This window comes from Lacerta agilis, chromosome 5 (genome assembly GCF_009819535.1).
Source record: "Lacerta agilis isolate rLacAgi1 chromosome 5, rLacAgi1.pri, whole genome shotgun sequence".
NCBI lineage: Eukaryota > Metazoa > Chordata > Lepidosauria > Squamata > Lacertidae > Lacerta > Lacerta agilis.
In genome coordinates, this window is record NC_046316.1 from 55,034,114 (window position 1) to 55,053,657 (window position 19,544).

General features: G+C 44.2%; 1 protein-coding gene across 1 annotated transcript in view; it reads right to left on the minus strand.

The window, feature by feature from the left end:
- Positions 1–268: 268 nt before the first annotated feature.
- RRP12 (ribosomal RNA processing 12 homolog) overlaps positions 269–19,544 on the minus strand; it is a 29,407-nt gene continuing 10,131 nt past the window's right edge. The window contains exons 18-34 of the mRNA XM_033149869.1: positions 19,354–19,508; positions 10,966–11,033; positions 10,451–10,544; positions 9,536–9,694; positions 9,312–9,392; positions 8,295–8,400; positions 7,225–7,332; positions 6,688–6,845; positions 5,980–6,071; positions 5,401–5,559; positions 5,039–5,211; positions 4,799–4,912; positions 3,823–3,872; positions 3,260–3,332; positions 2,577–2,644; positions 2,029–2,108; positions 269–738 (exon numbers count right to left, since the gene is read on the minus strand). Coding sequence (XP_033005760.1) covers positions 636–738; positions 2,029–2,108; positions 2,577–2,644; positions 3,260–3,332; positions 3,823–3,872; positions 4,799–4,912; positions 5,039–5,211; positions 5,401–5,559; positions 5,980–6,071; positions 6,688–6,845; positions 7,225–7,332; positions 8,295–8,400; positions 9,312–9,392; positions 9,536–9,694; positions 10,451–10,544; positions 10,966–11,033; positions 19,354–19,508 — 1,841 coding nt within the window. The 3' untranslated portion in view covers positions 269–635. The remainder of the gene's footprint in view (positions 739–2,028; positions 2,109–2,576; positions 2,645–3,259; positions 3,333–3,822; positions 3,873–4,798; positions 4,913–5,038; positions 5,212–5,400; positions 5,560–5,979; positions 6,072–6,687; positions 6,846–7,224; positions 7,333–8,294; positions 8,401–9,311; positions 9,393–9,535; positions 9,695–10,450; positions 10,545–10,965; positions 11,034–19,353; positions 19,509–19,544) is intronic.

A 19,544-nucleotide genomic window follows, 5' to 3' on the forward strand; every position in this document is an offset into this window, starting at 1 on the left:
CTTGACTGGGGTGTATGTAGCAAGAGAACATATAAAATGGGCACATAGAATTTGGTTCAGAATTTCTCATAGCTTTCTGCCTCTGACTATAATACTACTATTTTCTAATTTTCACAAATACCAACCAGTCGCTTTCCTCATAGAATAAATCCTGAAATGCAGAGAAATATTAAATTTTCTAGAATGTTTAGCATAGTTCCCAAAAGCACAACTATGTTGCTAGTTCTGGCACTTTTCAAGCCAGAAAAAGTAGACAGATGGGGACAGCAGCTTTTACACAACCAACTTCCATTGGTTGCATTTATTACTCGGAAGTTCATTACACTTCTCTCTCTTGCACCAAGTTCAAGGCTAGATGAAGAACACATAGTTGTGCAAAAAAACATGGCAGTAGCATCTGGTGAGAAGAGCCCTACTGCGAAGCTCCATAAATAGTAGAAGGGAGTCTTGGCTAGAATACACATCTTCACCATTTTTTAGCTGAGAAAAGTATACACTGCAACTGTGTGGAATTAGTGGTCTCATTCCACTTCCAAAGAGCAGCTCAGGTTGTGATGTGGCAGCAACCAGATCCAGAGTCAGGTTGCCTTGACAGGATCTGCAGCCCAGAGGAATTTCGAGGGGATCTGTCTTCTTCAGACATGGGGCTGCTTCTTACGATGCCTCTTGCCTGCCTGGGCACCACGCTGGGCCCCCTTCATCAGGCCCTTATACTGTCCCTGAAGTTTTGCATTTTTCCTGCCAGAAAGAGAAAGAAGAGGTTAGAATGAGTACTGCCACAAGCACAGCAGGTACATGTGTAGTTCTCCTATAGAGGCATTTACCGTATTTTTCGCTCCATAACATGCACTTTTTTCTCCTAAAAAGTAAGGGGAAATATCTGTGTGTCTTATGGAGCGAATGGTGGTCCCTGGAGCTGAATTGCCCAGGGGCCAAAAGCAGATTCTGCTTTTTATTTTACAAAGAGAAAAGGGGGTGTTGAAAGGATCCCGCTCAGCAGCTGATCAGCAAGAGATCGGGAGAGAGATAAGAGTCCTCGGCTTCCTTTCAGCCCCACCCTCCTTTGTTGAATGTGCTGCAGAGGGAGGTTGTTTGTTTCCCCAGCTACATGTGACTGGCTGATTAGATTATCTATCTGGAAATTGTAGAAAAGGCTCCCTTTCCTTTAGAAGCTGCAGAAATGTGAGTTGAACCCCATAAAAACAGAACTTTTCCTCTTTGCTTTTCCCCCTTTGCAAAAAAGCTGCAAAACTTTTAGCTGATCCTCAAAAAACAGGGCTTTTCCCTTTGCAAAAAAGCTGCAAAACTTTTAGCTGATCCTCAAAAAAACAAGGCTTTTCCCTTTGCAAAAAAAGCTGCAAAACCTTTAGCTGATCCTCAAAAAAACAGGGCTTTTAGAGGAGGAAAACCAGAAAAAAATTTTTTTCTTGTTTCCTCCTCTAAAAACGAGGTGCGCCCTATGGAGCGAAAAATACGGTAGGTGCCCTGCTTCTGCAGCAAAAGCAGGTCTGGGATACCAGTGAAAAAGGAAGCTTCAAATCTGAAGAATATCCAGCAGAGTGCTTGAGATAAGAGAACATAGCTGGTTTCAAGCACACACAACTCCATGGCAGCATTTTACAGATAGAGGGAAATCCTGAACAGTGACACTGAGTTGCATCAAGTTAAGTTCTACTCTTAGTAGACCTATTGAAATTATGGGCCTAAGTTAGACAAGGCCATTAATTTCAATGTGTCCACGCCAAGCAGAACTAACAATGGATGCAACCCATAACCAGCACAACTGAATGTCTCCACATTCCACTTTCCTCCTGGCTAGGGATCAATCCAAGTGATAGAGGACATGATCTGCCTGCAGAAGGTGCCAGATTCAGTGCTTGACATCTCCAACCAGGTAGCAAGTGATGGCAAAGACCACCCTGAAGAGCTGTGATTGGTCATTGTGGTAATAGTCAGCCATTTAAACGAGCAGTATGGCCTAGTATAAGCAGCTTCCTATGCTCTCCCCACAGCATCCCCATATCATACCTTCTGTTAAGTTTGGCTCTGTTCAGTGGGATGTAGGCATAAGGATCCAGGCGGCCCTTCTTGATATCACCTTTGCCTTTCTGTAGAAACAGAAGAGAATCAGTGCTTAGTGACTGGAAGCAAGACATGGAAAAATGTAGACTTCTGCCAAAATGGGCATTCACATCAGCTATCACAACATCTATCAATGCCTCACATTCAGATCAATTATTCAAAACCGGATCTAGCTTAGAGATACAGAGATTTGTCTTTAAAATGTAGCCAGCATGCAGCCCTGTGTTTAGGGTGGGAGTTAACAGAATGCTGTGCTATGTAGAAGACTGCAATAAGTAAGTCAAGGAAATTTCCTGATAGGAGACAAGAAATCTTCAATGTCTGTACCAAGACATCTTTTAACATACTTTGATACTGTGAATCTGTACTTGAGTTGCTTGGTAAGTCCAATAAACAAGGCTTCTTATGATGTGGGAAAAGTGGCTCTATACAAATAATCAACTTCTGGGATTTATGACAATGCCAGGTCCTAACTATTCACATCACAATCTTACCTTTGCCTTGTATGCTTGCCTAGGTGCTGCATTCTTGCCAATAGGCCGATGGATTCCAACACCTCCAGCTGTGAAGAACAAACAATAATGGAATAGTTTCTAGGCTTCTCTCAACTATACAAAAAGGTTTCTGCCCAGTCTGCCATTGGACTGTAGGCTTCTTGTAGCCAACAATGCTTGAAGTGCAGCCAGCCTGTTTTAAACACTTCCCCCACCACATTATTGTGCTTCAGCAGCACGAGAAAGCATACTGTGGATGGGCTATCTGTGTTAAGGTTTAACTGGGAGCAAGACATAGCACTGAGTGGTTTTGTAGAATAAGCACAACACGTTATCCCATGTTTCAGAGGCCCAACTGGACTTGAGTAGAAGTTGGCCATGGTGTGGAATTCTTCCAGCGAAGATTTGGCAGGTATCCTTGCTTTTGACTTTCAGGCATCTCTCAAAGACCTACTTATGCCAGCAGGCCTATACAGCTGATTGAAATGATTGTTTTGTACTCTTTTTGATGGTGTTTTATGTAAACATTTCATTGTATACCATCCTGAAATTTTCAGAGATGGTGGTATATAAATTAACCTTAAGCAGCATCTCATTCTCTTTACCTTCCCTATTACAGGGATATGTATCCAATGTGATAAGGCAGCTAAGTGCACACCACCAGCCAAGAAAAAAGCACTTACCCTTATACTGTGGTTTTGCATCAGTGCCCAGATCAACTGCTTCTTCCCAGAATCTGCGCTTTTGAGCCTTTTTCTGCAATGAAGTTTCCAAGCATCAGCACTTGCTACATAAATTAGGCTTCTCACTAGGGTCCGAGGCCTTTTCCCTTTCCTGCATTATCTGCTTGGTAACAAGAACTGTATTTGACAGTGAAGCTCAGTTTCCTTTTGATTTCAACAAGCAATTCACCTTGGCAACTGTGTGGGCCTTTAAAGAAAATACTTAAAATTCCTATTTCCCCCCTCCTGCCATGTCTCAGTACAGTGATACCCTGGGTTACGTAAGCGATCCATTCCGAGTCGCAGTACGTAACGCAGGCGTGCGTATCATGAACACACGGGAAAAAACAAAAAAAAACAGAAGAAGCACGATTTGAGCGCTTCTGTGCAAGCGTGAAGTGCGCAGAACGCTTCTGCGCACCCAGGGGTTGCACGTGCTCCTTAAACACTTCAGGGTTGCGGGCGTTCGCAACTCGAATGTCCGCAACACGGGGGTACGTAACCCGGGGTTCCACTGTACTTACACTTCGGATCCCGACTTCCTGCATAAGATCTGCCATCTCTTCATCCACTCCTGTAACAGAGAACAAAATTCAGCGTGAGAACAATACATAAAACATCTTTGTAAAATCAGTTGCATTTATAGTTAAAAGTATGCATTTCAGCTGTTCAATATGTTTTTACACGTTGAAATGATAAAACTTTAATCAGAAGCAAACACCAGTGTTCAAAGGAGCTTACTCCCAGAAGAGTATGGACAGGACTGCAATCATGCCACAAGCACACCAGAACACTCTTTGAAAAACTGCTAGTGCTTCATTTTTGTAATAATCCACACGCATTTTGGTTGCTCTTTTTTATTACCAGGAAACAATGTAAGCTGTGTTAACATTTAACAGCTGGTAAGCCCTGAGCAACATATTCTAGATGTTCCTTTAATATATTTGGAGGAGGTGCTGCTGATTTGTGTTGCATCCTATGGAACTAACTCCATTTGTGATTACATGGAAGAGTGCTTTCTCTGTGGTGGCACCTACATTGTATTGTATGTTTGATGTTTTATTGGACTGCTTTATGTTTCCAGTAAATTATTATATTATTACATTATAATTATTAAATTATTTTAATGGAAGGGCAGTATAAAAATAGTTTGAAATAAATATATATTTAAGCACATTATAATTTTATGTGAAGACAGTGAACAGTCTTAATTTGAAAGGGCTAAAAGTGTCAAAAGCCCTGGAGTGAATCACATGTTGAAAGTAAAACAAATAAATCACATGTTCACCAGCCTACATAAAGCCCTAGTTATCTAACTTCAAACAATTCCATCAAACAGTATCGGGATTAATAAACGTATACAATGTTGATATTATCATAGTGGAACTCGACTTCACAGCTGGTTAACAGAAACTATTGCTTGGATACCAAGCCCAGGCATAGTTTGTAGACCACCAATGGCCAGTTTTCAGCTGAATATATTAGGCCATCCACCAGTACCTTTAGCCCCTTCTTCTTCCTCCTCCTCCTCTTCACATATAATGAGACGACCATCAGCTGATACCTTGAAGTCATGGCTGGTTTTAGCAGCCTGGCCCGTGCCTGGTTTGGTAGCTGCATAAAAGAAGATCACAAAAGACTTACAAGGAGATAGGACAGCCCCTCTATCCCAGCATAAATGATCTCTCACTTTCCCCAAACTGAAAAGGCAGATTGTGCCACTGTCAAACTGCTCCTTACCCAGAACCCTTTGTGACACATTAGGGTCCAAGAAGTTGAGGGGCTCATCGCCTTCTCCCTCCTTAAGCCAAGCCTGGCTTTGTTGCCGTAGCACTTTCCTGGTTTCTTTTCCTTTGTGCTGCTTGATGTCACCTTCAAGGTCAGAGTCAGAGTCTGCCAGGACCTCCTCCATACTGTAAACAAGAAGGCAGGAGGCAATGCAAGTAGTACTTACTGAGGGTGCAGAGGAACAAAAAGAACACTTCACCTTCTAATGCACTTGCCATGGCAGACATCCCTCCTGCTCTAGCCTTGAAAAACGGTAGCTTTTAGGTTCAACAATGGCATGACATGAAGACAAAAGACTAGCACTACATCAGTACCTCTCCCCCATGGGTCGTTGCGATGGTCCTCCTTCTTCTACAGAAGTGGCTGCTGCCCGTTTCAAAGCTTGCCGCTTGCGGTTCCTTGCCTCAGCCTTGCGGATATTCAACAGCACCTTGCGATACGACTCAGGAAGCAAAGCCTGCAAAGGCTCAAACCTGGGAAGTAAAGATGGAAGGCCAGTGTCACAGAAATCAGTTTCTCGCGTATCCCCCCACTACCAGTCATAGAAGTCAGACAGGCATTAGACCAGGGCTTAACCTGTGGCCTTCCAACTGCTGGGACTAAAATTCCAGCTAATCCCAGACCTTTGGCCATATTGGTTAGAGCTAATGTCAGCTGGAGTCCAGCAACATCTGGACTACTATCAAGTGCTTGGTCATCACTCTCAAGATATGTTTTGTGTGCATGAAGCTGTATCCAAGATGGCACATTTCAGGACAAGCACATCTAGGAAGCAAGTGCTTTGAGTGAGCAGTGTATGAGCAAAGTGATATAACTGTAGATCTTAGAACTTTTCCTTCTTGAGCATCACAACACAGGATCTCCCCGGTCCTCCCTCTAACCCCAGAACTAACCCAAATTTGCGGATCATTTTGGAGAGGAGGTTTCGCAGCTTCATGCGGAAATGGCGTCTCATGTCGTCTGTCAATCCTCCTATGGCTTCTAACTGTAAGCAGAGCACAAGCTTTAGAATTTTGATGCCCCCCCTCCAACCACATCTCCAACCACACCTTGCATGAAATAAATTCCCTTGGTTCTCTCTCTCTTGCATGTGTGCAAACCTGCCCCCCTCCCCGGGCTCCTATTGCTTCCCAACAGCACTAGAAGTGGCACAACACCTCACCAAAGCTGGGAAAAGAGTGGATCATTAATTCCAATATATAACCATGAACTGTTGAGTCAGGAACTAGACCAGGGGTCCCCAATCTAAGGCCCAGGGGCCTGATGCGGCCAAACCGCCTTCTAAATGCGGCCCGCAGGCGGTCTGGGAATCAGTGTGTTTTTACATGAGTGCATCTCTGGGTTATTTGTGGGGCGTAGGAATTTTTTCATATTTTTTTTTCAAAATACAGTCTGGCCCCCCACAAGGTCTGAGGGACAGTGGACTGGCCCCCTGCTGAAAAAGTTTGCTGACCCCTGAACTAGACAGACAGCAGGCAGAAAAAGTTCCAACAATTCAGGCACCTTTCTGCGTCACTCCCTTTAAGTTACGCAAACTAGGCTACTCTTATTCTCAGAACCTTCCTTCCTACAGGCTGCCCTAGTGCATTTCCTCTTCTCACCATGGTCTCCAAGTGCCGACTCAACAATGCTGTGTCCAGGAGCAAGAGTGCGACCTTGAGGAAGCCCAAAGCTGACTTGACGACATCCCGCGTCCGTGAGCCTACCATGAGGCACACATGCTGCATGAGCTGCTCCAGGGCATCTGACCCAACGTGTTCTGCAGTAGAGTAAAGCTAATCTTAGACATACTTCAATTCTTCTGATAGCCAGACAACAGAGGCCTCTGATTACTTTCAGCAAATTTCCTGCTCAGCAGCAATGCAGCACAGGCCTCAGTGCTTACACCTGGTGTGGTGATTGGAACCCCAAGGGCACAGAGCTCTCTGCTCAGGATAGTGAATACAACCATTCATGTCACCCTTAGACATATTTATTAGCATGCCCATCCATGCAATAAGCTCAGTTCAAATGGCAGTCTCCAAATGCTGTTTGGTGCCTCCCAACTTTTGGTGCCTGCAAATTGCAGGAGAATTCTGTACTAAACTACTGAGGCTATCAACATCATCTGGCAAGTTTTTGGCATTCAGATCTCTCACCTTTGAACTCAAAGAGCAAACGGGCAAGAGCGAGCACCGTGCAACTGATCATGGTGACTGAACCGGTCAAGCCCGCATAGACCAGGAGGAGATAACGCTGCATTCCATCTGGAGGGAATAAATGCTGGGGGTTATTACACCGAAACTGCTAAAAGTAAGATACCAACTATACCACACAGGTGGCATTGGGGCTGAAGAGGCTCCCCCAGAAAATGACTACAATGATGCAGAAAACCCAATGTAAATGAAAGGTTTTCAAAAGAGGAACCCAGGCACTATGGAGACAATGCTAACATCCAGGTCTCTGAGTAAACTGGAATATCAGAGACAAAAAAGACAAGAGTACAGATATCAATAGTAGACAGGCAATATTGGGAAGTGAACAGGCAAGTGTTATAAGACACTGAATTAGGAAGGACAGAAAAGCCCTCATGTTCTGACTACTGAAAACCCTTCTTCTGAAAGCAGGTACCAATCTGAAATGTTAAATATGTTCTGCTTTATACAGTGCAAGGGTAGAAGACTGGGGTATTCAAAGCCTCAGGCTGGGCTAAGAGAATCCTGCATTTCTTTAATTAGTGTGGAATTTAATATCAGTTGCCAAATTCTAGTACTGTACTTATGATTCAAGCATAATCTGAAAAATTTGTAGGCATTGCCTGATGAGATCTCTGAAACAGGAGATTAAGGAGGATTTCTAGTAGTCAGGTGGTTAGACTTCAGTACCCTGCATAGATTGCCCTTTGCTAAACAGAATTACACAAAAAAATCAATATGTACAGATTTTCAGTTTGCACAAAGTTCATCCAGGTCTCAATTCAGCAATTAAATGCAAAATTTGGCTAATTTGGAAAAACTCAGAAGAGGTTATATGGACCAGTGATAAGAGGAGAGTTGACTAAAATTACTGGAATAAATGAAGCAGAGATGGAAAGCAATGTAAGGTAGTCAAAAATAGAAGGGGCGCACATAGGAGCCAAACACAGCTTTTGACAGAAAGATAGGAGGCACAGGGTAAAAAGGTCCATCTCTTTTTGGTAACAGCCCAATGTGGGCAAACCAGGACTCACCGTTTGGTGTGGGGCCAAAGCGCAGGAAAGCATGACCAATCTCTACAAGTAAGTTGTAAGCGTTCTTGCGGGCACCCACCGACACCTCCTTGGTGCAGAGTATGACCTAAGTACAAAGGTACCTGTCATCATCCCATACCACCTCTGCCCCACAGTTTTCAACATCACTGTATTATCAGCATCAGCTTTCAGAGAGAACTGAAATATAAGCCAATGGTGTAAAATGTATTACCACATCAGAGCTCCAGCCAATCTATGACTTTCCCAAGCACAAAAACTACAGCCATCAAATTGACTTTTTTTTAAACGTGTGACAACAGACAAAACACTTTCAGCAGTAGGGAACTTCTTGTTCTGAAGATTCCACAAAGACACTCACTATCTAATCCAGATTCAAGGAGGGAGAAAACATTTCTAGTTCATTGCTTTTTTAAAAAAGAGAGCAAATCAGGTGAACCTGAAGATGGAGCACTGCAGAGCAGGCAGGTCAGAAACTGACAGTAAGTGCCAACTGTCAGGGACTAAGGCAAAACTGCATAAACCCCGCCTGTCGGAGTAAGTGGGAGAAGCAATCCACTACAGGGCATCATCCTCCACTGATGGGAGAATATATTTATTCCCTCATTGCAAGGTAGGAGAATCAAAATTCCTAATTCTGAATTACAACAGCTTATTCACAGCATGAGAACAAGATGTTTGTAATGCAAAAGAAACAAGGCAAGCAAGGAATGAGAGGATTACCATGCTGCATAGCTACATTTGCTAATGGGCTTGAGTTTGTTTGCAGCACGCAGGAGAGAAGTAAATTCCATTTATGGGCCAGAAAGATGTGGGGATTCAGAATATAGCGGAACTTGTACCGTAACTTGGCTCTGTTTGGAGATGAAGATTTAGTTCCATGCATGCTCCCATGTCTAGCCCCAGAAGTACTATTTCTCCCCATCTTCTGCGCACATAATGCCCACCTACTTTCCCCATTCCTTCAGCACCCTGCCTGCCACTGCCTTTTCTGCTCACCTCTGGCACCAGGGCAGTAACGAAATCCTCATGCTCCACTGCGAGCTGCTTGACAACATGGAAGAGGCACTTCAAACGGGGCTGGGAACAAAGAATGGGAGTGTGGAGTTAAGAGACAGGCAGGCAGAGCAATCTCTTATTTCTATCACCACCCGTGCTTCAGCACCCTACCCACTACAGGGGGGGAAAGCAACAAGTGTCTTCTCCCCAGACACCTTCCTTACCCTCTTGGCAGGTGAGGTGGCACTGGGCAAAGAGCCTAGTAGGGCACTCTGTAGCTCCTCCAGATGACTTCTAACAAAGTTCTGACAGGCAGGCCTGTCAGAGGCACATATTTCCTCCAGCACCCGATAAGCCTTCTTCTGTATCCTGTGGTCTTTGTTCTAGGATTATTATACCAGACAAATGAGTTAGCAAAAACAAACCGCATGCACACATGAACAGAGGATCTCAGCCTGCACAATATGGAAGTGGGCCACATCTATAGAATCATAGAATTACAAAGTTGGAAGGGACCTGAGGACCATCTAGTCCCTTTTAGATATTTTAGTTGCATAGGAGCTGAATATCTGTCAGTGGTTTCCATGTGGTTGAGAGACTGTTTAAATGTCACAAGCGTATGGAACATGAGGGTCAATTACATGAGTCTTTCCCACAGAATCAGCCTCAGTTGGATCATCTGAACATTCTCCTTGCTGCACAGAAAATGTTCAAGGATAAGCAGCTCCCACACAGCTGGGAAAACACCTAGGAGGTTACCCCGGTGGCCACAAAAATGCAAGAGGATAGGCACTCAACATGAAACAAGGACCATAGGGTTGCCCAAAGCAGATAGCTAAGTTATTATCTGATTATGCCTGACTGGGATAGCAATGGATCATAGACAAGCATGCCCTACTGCTTCCACACAACTGTGGGGAGCAGAAGCCAAGTAATATGGATAAGGTCAAACAACTCTGCAGCCTCCTTCTGAACAGATTAAGACACTGTCTCCCTAAATGTAATAGCTAAACTGATTTTAAGGATGTCAATATGGCACTCTCAGGAAGAGCAGGGATTGTGGTAGTCAAATCTAGCAGGCCTGGAGCTTGCGGTGTTCCACAGCATACACTCCAATAGCCAACTGAAAGGCAGCTCACCTGTAAGGAGGACTGGATGGTGCTATAGAGATCGTGCAGAGATGGCTCATCTGCATAAGGGGCCATGGCTACAACAAGGTCCAACACAGAAAGCCTGCAACAGGGAAGGCACAGTTAGCAAGCATGAACACAAAAGCTAATCTTTAAGACTCTGCTTCTCCCTGGGAATAGTACAAAGCCAACTACTTATTAGTGCAAACCTACCAGATTCCACAAACCTACCAGATTACTGGGGCCAGGAATAGAAAAGCAATGTGCACCCCACTCTCTCCGCCTTCTCTGACTTGCAGGGAGAGGGGAGCACCTGGGAGGAACAGGGGGGAAATCAGGCCTCCAATGAGGTGCTCTGGAGCTTAACAGGTGTGGGACAGAGAGGGGCTTACTCCACAGACAGATGAAAATAATACTGATTTACATAGGCCTATGTGACAGAAAAGTGGGCAGCACAACCCATCTGAGGATACTCTTCTCCACTGTATGGAAAAAGATGGATCCAAACTCTGGGGTGTCCTTACCTAGTGAACTCTGAACTATCAGAGCTGATCAGTTTCTCACTAGCTTTCTCTAGGAAAGCACGCACCATCTGCAAGAGAGATACAGAGTGTCATCCCCAGAGCTTCCCTTTTGTACCACACATACATTGTTTTATTTGTACGCTGCCTTTCCATAGTTCAAACCACAGGCAAGGCAGCTCACAGCATGGGAAAACACATAATTACAAACATAACCAAACGTAGTCATAAATAATAAATAAAACATCAAAAAGTACACAAATGGAACAATTTCCACATAAATCATAATAAAATCTTTAAAAGGATACAAAAAAAATCAGTATCAAGAACAGTAGCACCCTGCCCCAACAAAAACCACTAAACTGAGCAGCCTCAGTTTTTGTAGGTGTAATCAGTCAGGGCCGCATTCTCCTAGGCCTGATGGGGGAAAGGCCTGCCCCCCCCAATGTTTGAGATCCATCCAGCTACAGACACCTCCCCCCCTCTCTCCTAGCACTGGCAGACCTTAGAGATGTGACCAGCTTGTATCCAGTTGGTCTGAAGCAAGCAGAAGTGCAACCATATTGGATCTGACAAGGCCTAAGAGAACCCGGCTATAAAACCTCCTGCGTGAACACTTCAGGGTTAAATAGTATTTTGACTTGTGCTTTCGGAAGCCATGCTAGCAAACACTGCAGTCTTTCAGTTCCCTTGAAGAGTGAACACTCCAAAGCAGCAGATGAGAAGCCTTTCTAGCAAAGGGCTTTTCATTCTGAGCTGATAGTCAGTGTTCTGCACACCCACCCACCTGCTTTTATATTAATATGTGGGACTTTTAACAGAAAAGGGAAATGTCTTTTATGTGTATAGACTGTTGCCCATCGATCCATCCTGTTCTATCACTACAAAAATATATTAATTACTAGTGGTTTAAGCCCATTAAGATAATGGGCGCTAGAACATATGTGGTAAACATGCATGCTTACTCAGGAGTAAACAATAGGACTTAACTGCAGGTAAGCATACATGGGATTTTCTATTACGCAGTGCCTGCAAACCTATGCACACTTACAAAGGAGTAAGCCTCATTTGAACGCACTGGGATTTCCGAGGAAGCCTGCATATGAGCAGACTGCAGCGCTATGAAATTTTGTATTTACCGGTAATTACCAGCTGAGCAATATGCCTCCCTTGAGGGCGCAGCGACCCACCCAACCACCTTTGAATGCAAAAAAGGGCTCCCCATTGTTGGATGTTAATTCAAGGTTCATTATTGTTCCACAGGGATATCTCTTTAAGAGAATGAAAGAAGTAAATTGACCTAGTTTTCCAGCTGTGGGACAGTGCAGCAGGTGATGCTGAGTTTGTCTTGATTTGGGCGTGCCAGTAATCGGGTACGGTATATAAGGAGGTCTGCGTACCTTCCTCAGTGCCCTGGGTGGTGGGTCACCGTATGGGTCATGTTTCTGTAATGTAATGTAATGTTAGCTGATGTAATTTCTGTTATTTTTGCTTTTCATTAAACCACTCCTAGTTTTGCTCTACAGTCTCCTCAACCTTCTTGTTGTGCAGCTGCTCTGCTCAGCTTAATATGCCAACATCTGGTTATGGGCCCAGCCATTGAGTTGATGACTGTAGAGTTTTGGAGTTGGAGAATAGCTTAAGAAAGGTTTTTTTCTTTTTGCTGCTGCTGTTGCGGTCCTGTGCGTTTGAGAAGAATGGTGGACCGGGTTTCTGAAGTTGAGAAGGCTTTGACGTTTCCACAACTTACTGATGATAATTATAGTTTGTGGTCATTTCGGGTGGAGGCGCTCCTAACTTCGCGAGATGTTTGGAAGTATGTAGCTGAAAGCCCTCCTGACCCTATGACTGATGCCTGGTCAAAAGGAGATGCAAAAGCCAGAGCATTAATTAACTTGGCTGTGAGTGACCAGCAGGTAGTCTATATAAGAAGCAAGAAAACTGCTAAGGAGATGTGGAACAGCCTTGCAGCAGTTCATGTCAGAAAGGAGTCAGCGTCTGCCTTAACATTCTTTAAGCAGCTGTACCAGACAAAGTTGCAGCCTGGTGGTGATTTGGCAGCACACTTGAGGCGTCTGGAGGCGATACGTGGCGAATTAATCCAAAGAGACATGGTAATACCTGACATTCAATATGTGTTTATTATTCTCTGTTCGCTTAACAAAGACTTTGATGCTATAGCTAGCCAGATATCTGCCGTTCCACCGGCACAACTAACTGTGGAAGGGGTAACGGCAAGATTAATGGGCGAGCTGGACAGAAGGGAGGCTTGTGAGATAAGCACTCCTATTTCTGGAGATAATGAGGAACGCCGTGGGCAAGTTTGTGGAGATTCAGCTGCGTTTAAAGCTGGCAAGCGTTGCTGGGTCTGCAATAAGCGTGGCCATGTTGCCAAGAACTGCAGATCTAAAAGGAAGCAAAATGCTCCCAGGACTGTTTCAGGTCGTAATTCACAGGCAACGCCCCAGCAGTCAGCAGCGTATCGTAAAGATGGACACGAGCCCCAAGCCTTTCATGCTCGGACTACTGGTCATAAAAGAGTTAAAGGGGCCACGTGGAGTTCTTTTGTTGTCGACTCGGGAGCGACGACCCATCTCTGTAATGACCGGAGCCTGTTTATGTCTTTTGAAGAGGAGATTGGCAAGATACATTTAGCTAACTCTGACGTTATGCAGTCATTTGGCAGAGGTACTGTGAAACTTGACTCTCTAAACATTACCATAGCAAATTGCACTTACTGCCCTTCAGTGGACAATTTATTATCAGTAAGTTGCTTTGCTCGACAAGGCATAACTGTGCGTTTCACTAAGAAAATATGTGAGTTTTTCAAAGGAAATGAACGTGTGTTATATGCCCGGGAGTCTGGGGGTTTATATAGACTGTATTTCCAAAAGTATTCACAACCACCTGTAAATTGCAAGGTAATACAGCCAAAACAGGGGTTGAAAAATGTAAAACCACATTCTGGATGTATTCATGAAGCGCACAGACTTCTAGGACATTTGAACTTTACTGATGTGCTTAAGACAAAAGATATTGTTGATGGACTAAACTTGAAGCCATGTAAATACTATATGCAATGTATATCCTGCTGTAAGAATAAGATAAAAGTTGCACGCAAGGGTAAATACTCAGACAGAAAAGTAACGGACGTTTTTGAGCGTTTGCATGCTGATTTGGTCGGGCCACTCCCTAAATCATTGGGATTTTCACGATACTGGCTCACTTTGATTGACCAATTTAGTAAATATGTTTGGATTTTTACAATTGCTGATAAATCCCAAGCATTTGAGAAGTACAAAGTTTTTTGCAACTGGGTAAAAACCCACTTTAACAAACCTATAAAAAACCTATTTTCTGATAGAGGAGGGGAATTTATTTCTGAGGATTTTGAGAATTTCCTGGAAGCGCAGGGGACTACTCATGAGTTATCCTGTCCCCGAAGTCCCTGGCAAAATGGGCTTGTTGAAGTAGCACAGCGTGATTTGCAGGCAGGTGTTAAAACTTACCTGCATGATGCTAATTTGCCTAAAGAATTTTGGGCTGAAGCACTCCATGCATATTGTTATGTCAGAAATCGCTCTTATCATTCTGGTCTAAATGTCACTCCCTATGAAATGTTGTTTAAAAAGCGCCCTAATCTAAAATATCTACGAATTTGGGGTTCAGATGTAATTATGCACTATCCTGCTAAGCATAAACTGGATGAGCGAAGTGTTCAAGGAAAATTAATGGGCTACCAGCAGGGGGCGTACAGAGTTTATATACCAGCAACTGGCAAGTTTCATATAACCAGAAGCATGATACAAACTGTAAAATGGAATAGAGTTGCTGTTTTTCAAGATGATGATGGTAGAGATGATACTGAGGAGGAAGCAGCAGATGAAGAAATAGAACCTGCAACAGGGGATAGTGGTGAATTTGAAGATGAAATGCCTACTGGGTCTAGTGATTTATTTGAAAATTTAAAGTCACAGACACCTGAGAAAAAATTAAGCTCTTTTGAATTTCCTGATAGTAAGCAAAGTCCACAGGAGCTTTCTCAGTCTGACGATAATAATTTAAAGTCAGAAGCTAGAAGCCCAATTAGTTCCACTGATTCTGAAGGGTCTAGCTCTTCTTCAGGACTGAGACGTTCCCATAGAAAGAGACAGGAGCCAAAACGGTTTTCAAAAGAACAGTTTAACACTGTGTATGCCAATAAGGCAATTTTTGAACCTAAAAGCTACAATGATGTTCAGAAGTTACCTAAGCATGAAGCTGTGAATTGGTACAAAGCCATGGATTCTGAGATAGCTTCTTTAAAAGAGCATAACACTTGGTCTCTTGTACCACAAACCCCAGAGATGAGAGTCATTGATTCTAAATGGGTTTATAAAGTGAAAATGAATGACAAGAATGAAGTTGCAAGGTACAAGGCTAGATTAGTAGCCAGAGGTTTTCAGCAAGTTCCAGGTGAAGATTATGATTTGTGTTATTCACCAAGTGTAAAGTATGAAACTGTTAAGCTTTTGTTGAAAGATGCATCCCAACGTGGACATTCTGTTTATCATCTAGATATAAAAACTGCCTACTTGTTTGCAGATTTAAAGGAACAGATTTTCATGCGTGTTCCTGATGGTGTATTGGCTACTGAAGGATTAGTATGCAAACTGAATAAGTCCCTTTACGGTTTGCGGCAAAGTGGTAGAAACTGGCATCAGACTTTGGCGAAAGAATTGTTGAATTTTGGTTTTTCACAAGGAAAGGCAGATAACTGTGTGTTTATAAAAGAAAATGTAAATTCTGTAACAAAAATATGTGTATTTGTAGATGATATATTAATTTCTACAAAAACTAAACGTGAATATAACCAAATAGTGTCATACCTACAGAAAAAGTTTGATGTGGTAGAATTAGGCAAAGCTAAAAATTACCTATCCATGCAAATTGAAGAAGGCAAGAATGGTTCTTTTCTGATTCATCAAACTGTGAAAATTGATGATCTTATTGAAATGTTATGCTTAGAAAATGCAAATGGGAAAGAAACACCCATGGTGTGTGGTTTCACTTTTACAGACAAGGATAAACCATTCCTTAACAAAACCTTGTATCATTCTGCCATAGGCAAGCTTAATTTCATTCAAAGAATTTCAAGACCAGATGTAACGTACGCTTTTCATTTTCTGGCAAAATTTGTAGAAGAGCCTACTACCCAATGCTTCGCTGCTCTCAAAAGAGTGGTGATGTACCTTAAACATACCAGACATTATAGGTTGGAGATTACACCATCTATTGAGAAAGGTTTAGAAATATATTGTGATGCATCTCATGCAGTAGAACAAAATAGTTACAGAGGTGTATCTGGTATAATTATGTGTTATAATGGATGCCCTTTTGAATGGAAGTCACAGAACCAAACAATTGTTTGTCTCTCCACAACAGAGAGTGAGTTGTGCGCATGCACTCAGGCCATTCGTGATGTAGAATGGTATCTACAAATATTTGCAGATTTGCAAATGCAAGTCACACTCCCAGTAAAGGTTTTCCTTGATTCCCAGAGTGGACTTGCTATTCTGTGTTCAGAGACTAATACACAACGTACTAGAGTCTTAAGATTACGTTTACAGTTTGTAAAAGATTTGATTGCTGATAAAACAATTGAGTTTCAGTATGTTCCAGGTGACCATCAAATGGCGGACATTTTTACTAAGGCACTCCCGAAGGTCACGCATGAAAGACATGTACGAAATATATTGAATGTTTGTGTTTCACACTAATGAACCGCAGGGGATATGTTGGATGTTAATTCAAGGTTCATTATTGTTCCACAGGGATATCTCTTTAAGAGAATGAAAGAAGTAAATTGACCTAGTTTTCCAGCTGTGGGACAGTGCAGCAGGTGATGCTGAGTTTGTCTTGATTTGGGCGTGCCAGTAATCGGGTACGGTATATAAGGAGGTCTGCGTACCTTCCTCAGTGCCCTGGGTGGTGGGTCACCGTATGGGTCATGTTTCTGTAATGTAATGTAATGTTAGCTGATGTAATTTCTGTTATTTTTGCTTTTCATTAAACCACTCCTAGTTTTGCTCTACAGTCTCCTCAACCTTCTTGTTGTGCAGCTGCTCTGCTCAGCTTAATATGCCAACACCCATATGCCTTTCAATTCGAGAACTACAGCCCCACAACCCCTTGCGCCAGCGTGGAACGCTTCGGGAGGCCGGGGTCCTCCACTCCCATGGCTTTCCCACCGTGGCTGCCCGTGGTGCCGCCTGCTTCCCTTTCCCTTCATGTCCTCTCCAAAACAGCCTCCAGCGCAGGCAACAATCTCCATGTAAGAGGGGTCGGGGGAATACTTCGTTTTTAAATTCATATTTAACCCAGGAGCAAAAATGAGTGCTTGTTCAGCATAGAACAACCCCCTACACCCCCTCAAAAAAGATTATTACATGATCCACTGAGATTCCCTGCAATGTTTTGCGTTTGTGTTGGAACCCTCGCCCCTTGGTGAGGTCTTGATGCAACCCCTCCCCGGCCTCCCATTAGTTGCCAACGTTTTAACCAGCCCCTGCTCCTGTGCCTTAATTTAAACGGCAGCTTGAATACCAAGAGCCTGCCGGGGAGTTTTCTTTCTTTCTTCACAACATGGAGATCCATCAAGGGCAGGATGATCCTCAGACATTGACAGATCTCCACGCTGTCGAAAACTTCCCGAGCTGTTTTCTGTGTACTGCTGCCGCCGAAGGCACTAAAAGCAGGAAAGGCTGTTCAGTTGACGACGCAAAATAATCTCGTACCGTGTGGTCACCGGACAGAATCCTATATTATATACAGTATATTTTTCTCTTTCCCCACCCCCAGTAAAAACCAACCATCAGCACCCCTAAACACGCGCCACATTCTTTCTAACCTTACCGAGATCCTGCACGCAATTCTGCCTCCTTCCACTGGCCAGTTCAAATCTCCTGGCCACGCCCCTTCGCCCGCTTCCCATTGGTGGACTGGCCTACCACGCGCGCCTCTGGACTTCTCCTAATTGACTGTTCCTAGAGGCGGGCGGCCTTTCGCTATGCATGGTGGGAGTAGTAGTTCCGGTTAGACTTTCGGGTTATGCAAGGGAACTACTGAAGCTGGCTTTTCGCTGCAACCCGTAGAAAAACAGTAGCACAGAACCTGGTCCCTCCCGGCTCCCGTAGCGCGGCGGTGGCGGCTGCAACGTCGCCCTCTGCTCGCTCCCCCCTTACCATCTCCGAGCAGCCGAGTCCTCCCCCGCCAGCTCTGGGCCTCAGCCGGGGCCTGGCCGCCCCCCACCCCCACCCCTTCCCTCCTCCCTCCCTCAACGCAAGGCCGCAGCCACCGTAGTCAGGCAAGAAACCTCAATTTTCTTCCGCCTCAGGTAAGTGGGAAATGTAGTCCTCGGACCGTCTTTTTGCTACCCCCTCCCTTGGCGGCTGCAGCAGCTGCGGGAGTGCGGCATCCCTCCTCGTCCTCTGGAGCGTCGGCGCTCCGCAGGGCGGGCTGCTCTGGGCCGCTCCCGGGCCGCTAGGCCTCGGGGCTCTCGTAGCGGTGGCAGCAGCAGCGTGACCTCCTTCATCGGCCTCCCCTCTCTTGTGGAGCGCCGACGTTCCATTTCAACCGCCCCGCTTCCTGGCCCGATCTCTCTGCTCCAATCCCTGTGTCCCTGGGGCACATGCGCAGTAGCGCAAACCCAGAGACACACGGACTGGACGCAGAGACACTTGCATTTTATATATATAGATATTAAGAGGCTAAAATAAGGAGAATGGCCCTTGTCTGAGGTCCAGCTTCGAGGGCCTTCTGGCAGTTCCCTCCCTGCAAGAAGTAAAGTTGCAGGGAACCAGCAGAGGGCCTTCTTGGTAGTGGTGCCAGCCCTGTGGAATACCCTCTCATCAGATGTCAAGGAAATAAACAACTATTTGACTTTCAGAAGACATTTGAAAGCAGCCTTGTACAGGGAAGTTTTTTAAGGATTGATGTTTTACTGTGGTTTTATAATTTGTTGGAAGCTGCCCAGAGTGGGTGGGGCACCCAGTCAGATGGGCAGCATACAAATTATTATTATTATTATTATTATTATTATTATTATTATTATTATTATTCCTGGCAAAGCTGTTCACTTATAGAGCCGGCCCACATGAGATTATTGTTAATTATTGCTATTACAATCTGTTACTCACCCTTCATTCCAAGGTCCCGGGCAGGTTACAACAATTAAAACACAATATTAAAGAAAGTTTAAAATAAGCCCTGAAAATCAAGTCTTGAGAATTTGGAAACTAGTAACCCTGCTGGCATCCTACTTTCTAGAGGAAAGGTTGCCACTCAGGTAGAATGACAAAGCAATTGGTGATGATCTCAGAAGTCTGGTCTCATTCAGAGAGCTTTGCTCACCTCTGGCTCTGTCACAGTCAAGTAGGCCCGGATAGTGTCCAACACAGAGCGCCGCTGTACAGGGCTTTCGCTGGCTCCACCCTCCTGGCTATAGGCATTGAAAAGAATGGGCAGGAAGTTCTTTGCAAAACGGCCAACTTCAGCACGCTCGGCCTCTGCAAAGAGAAGCAAACAATACATATGTGGTGGCA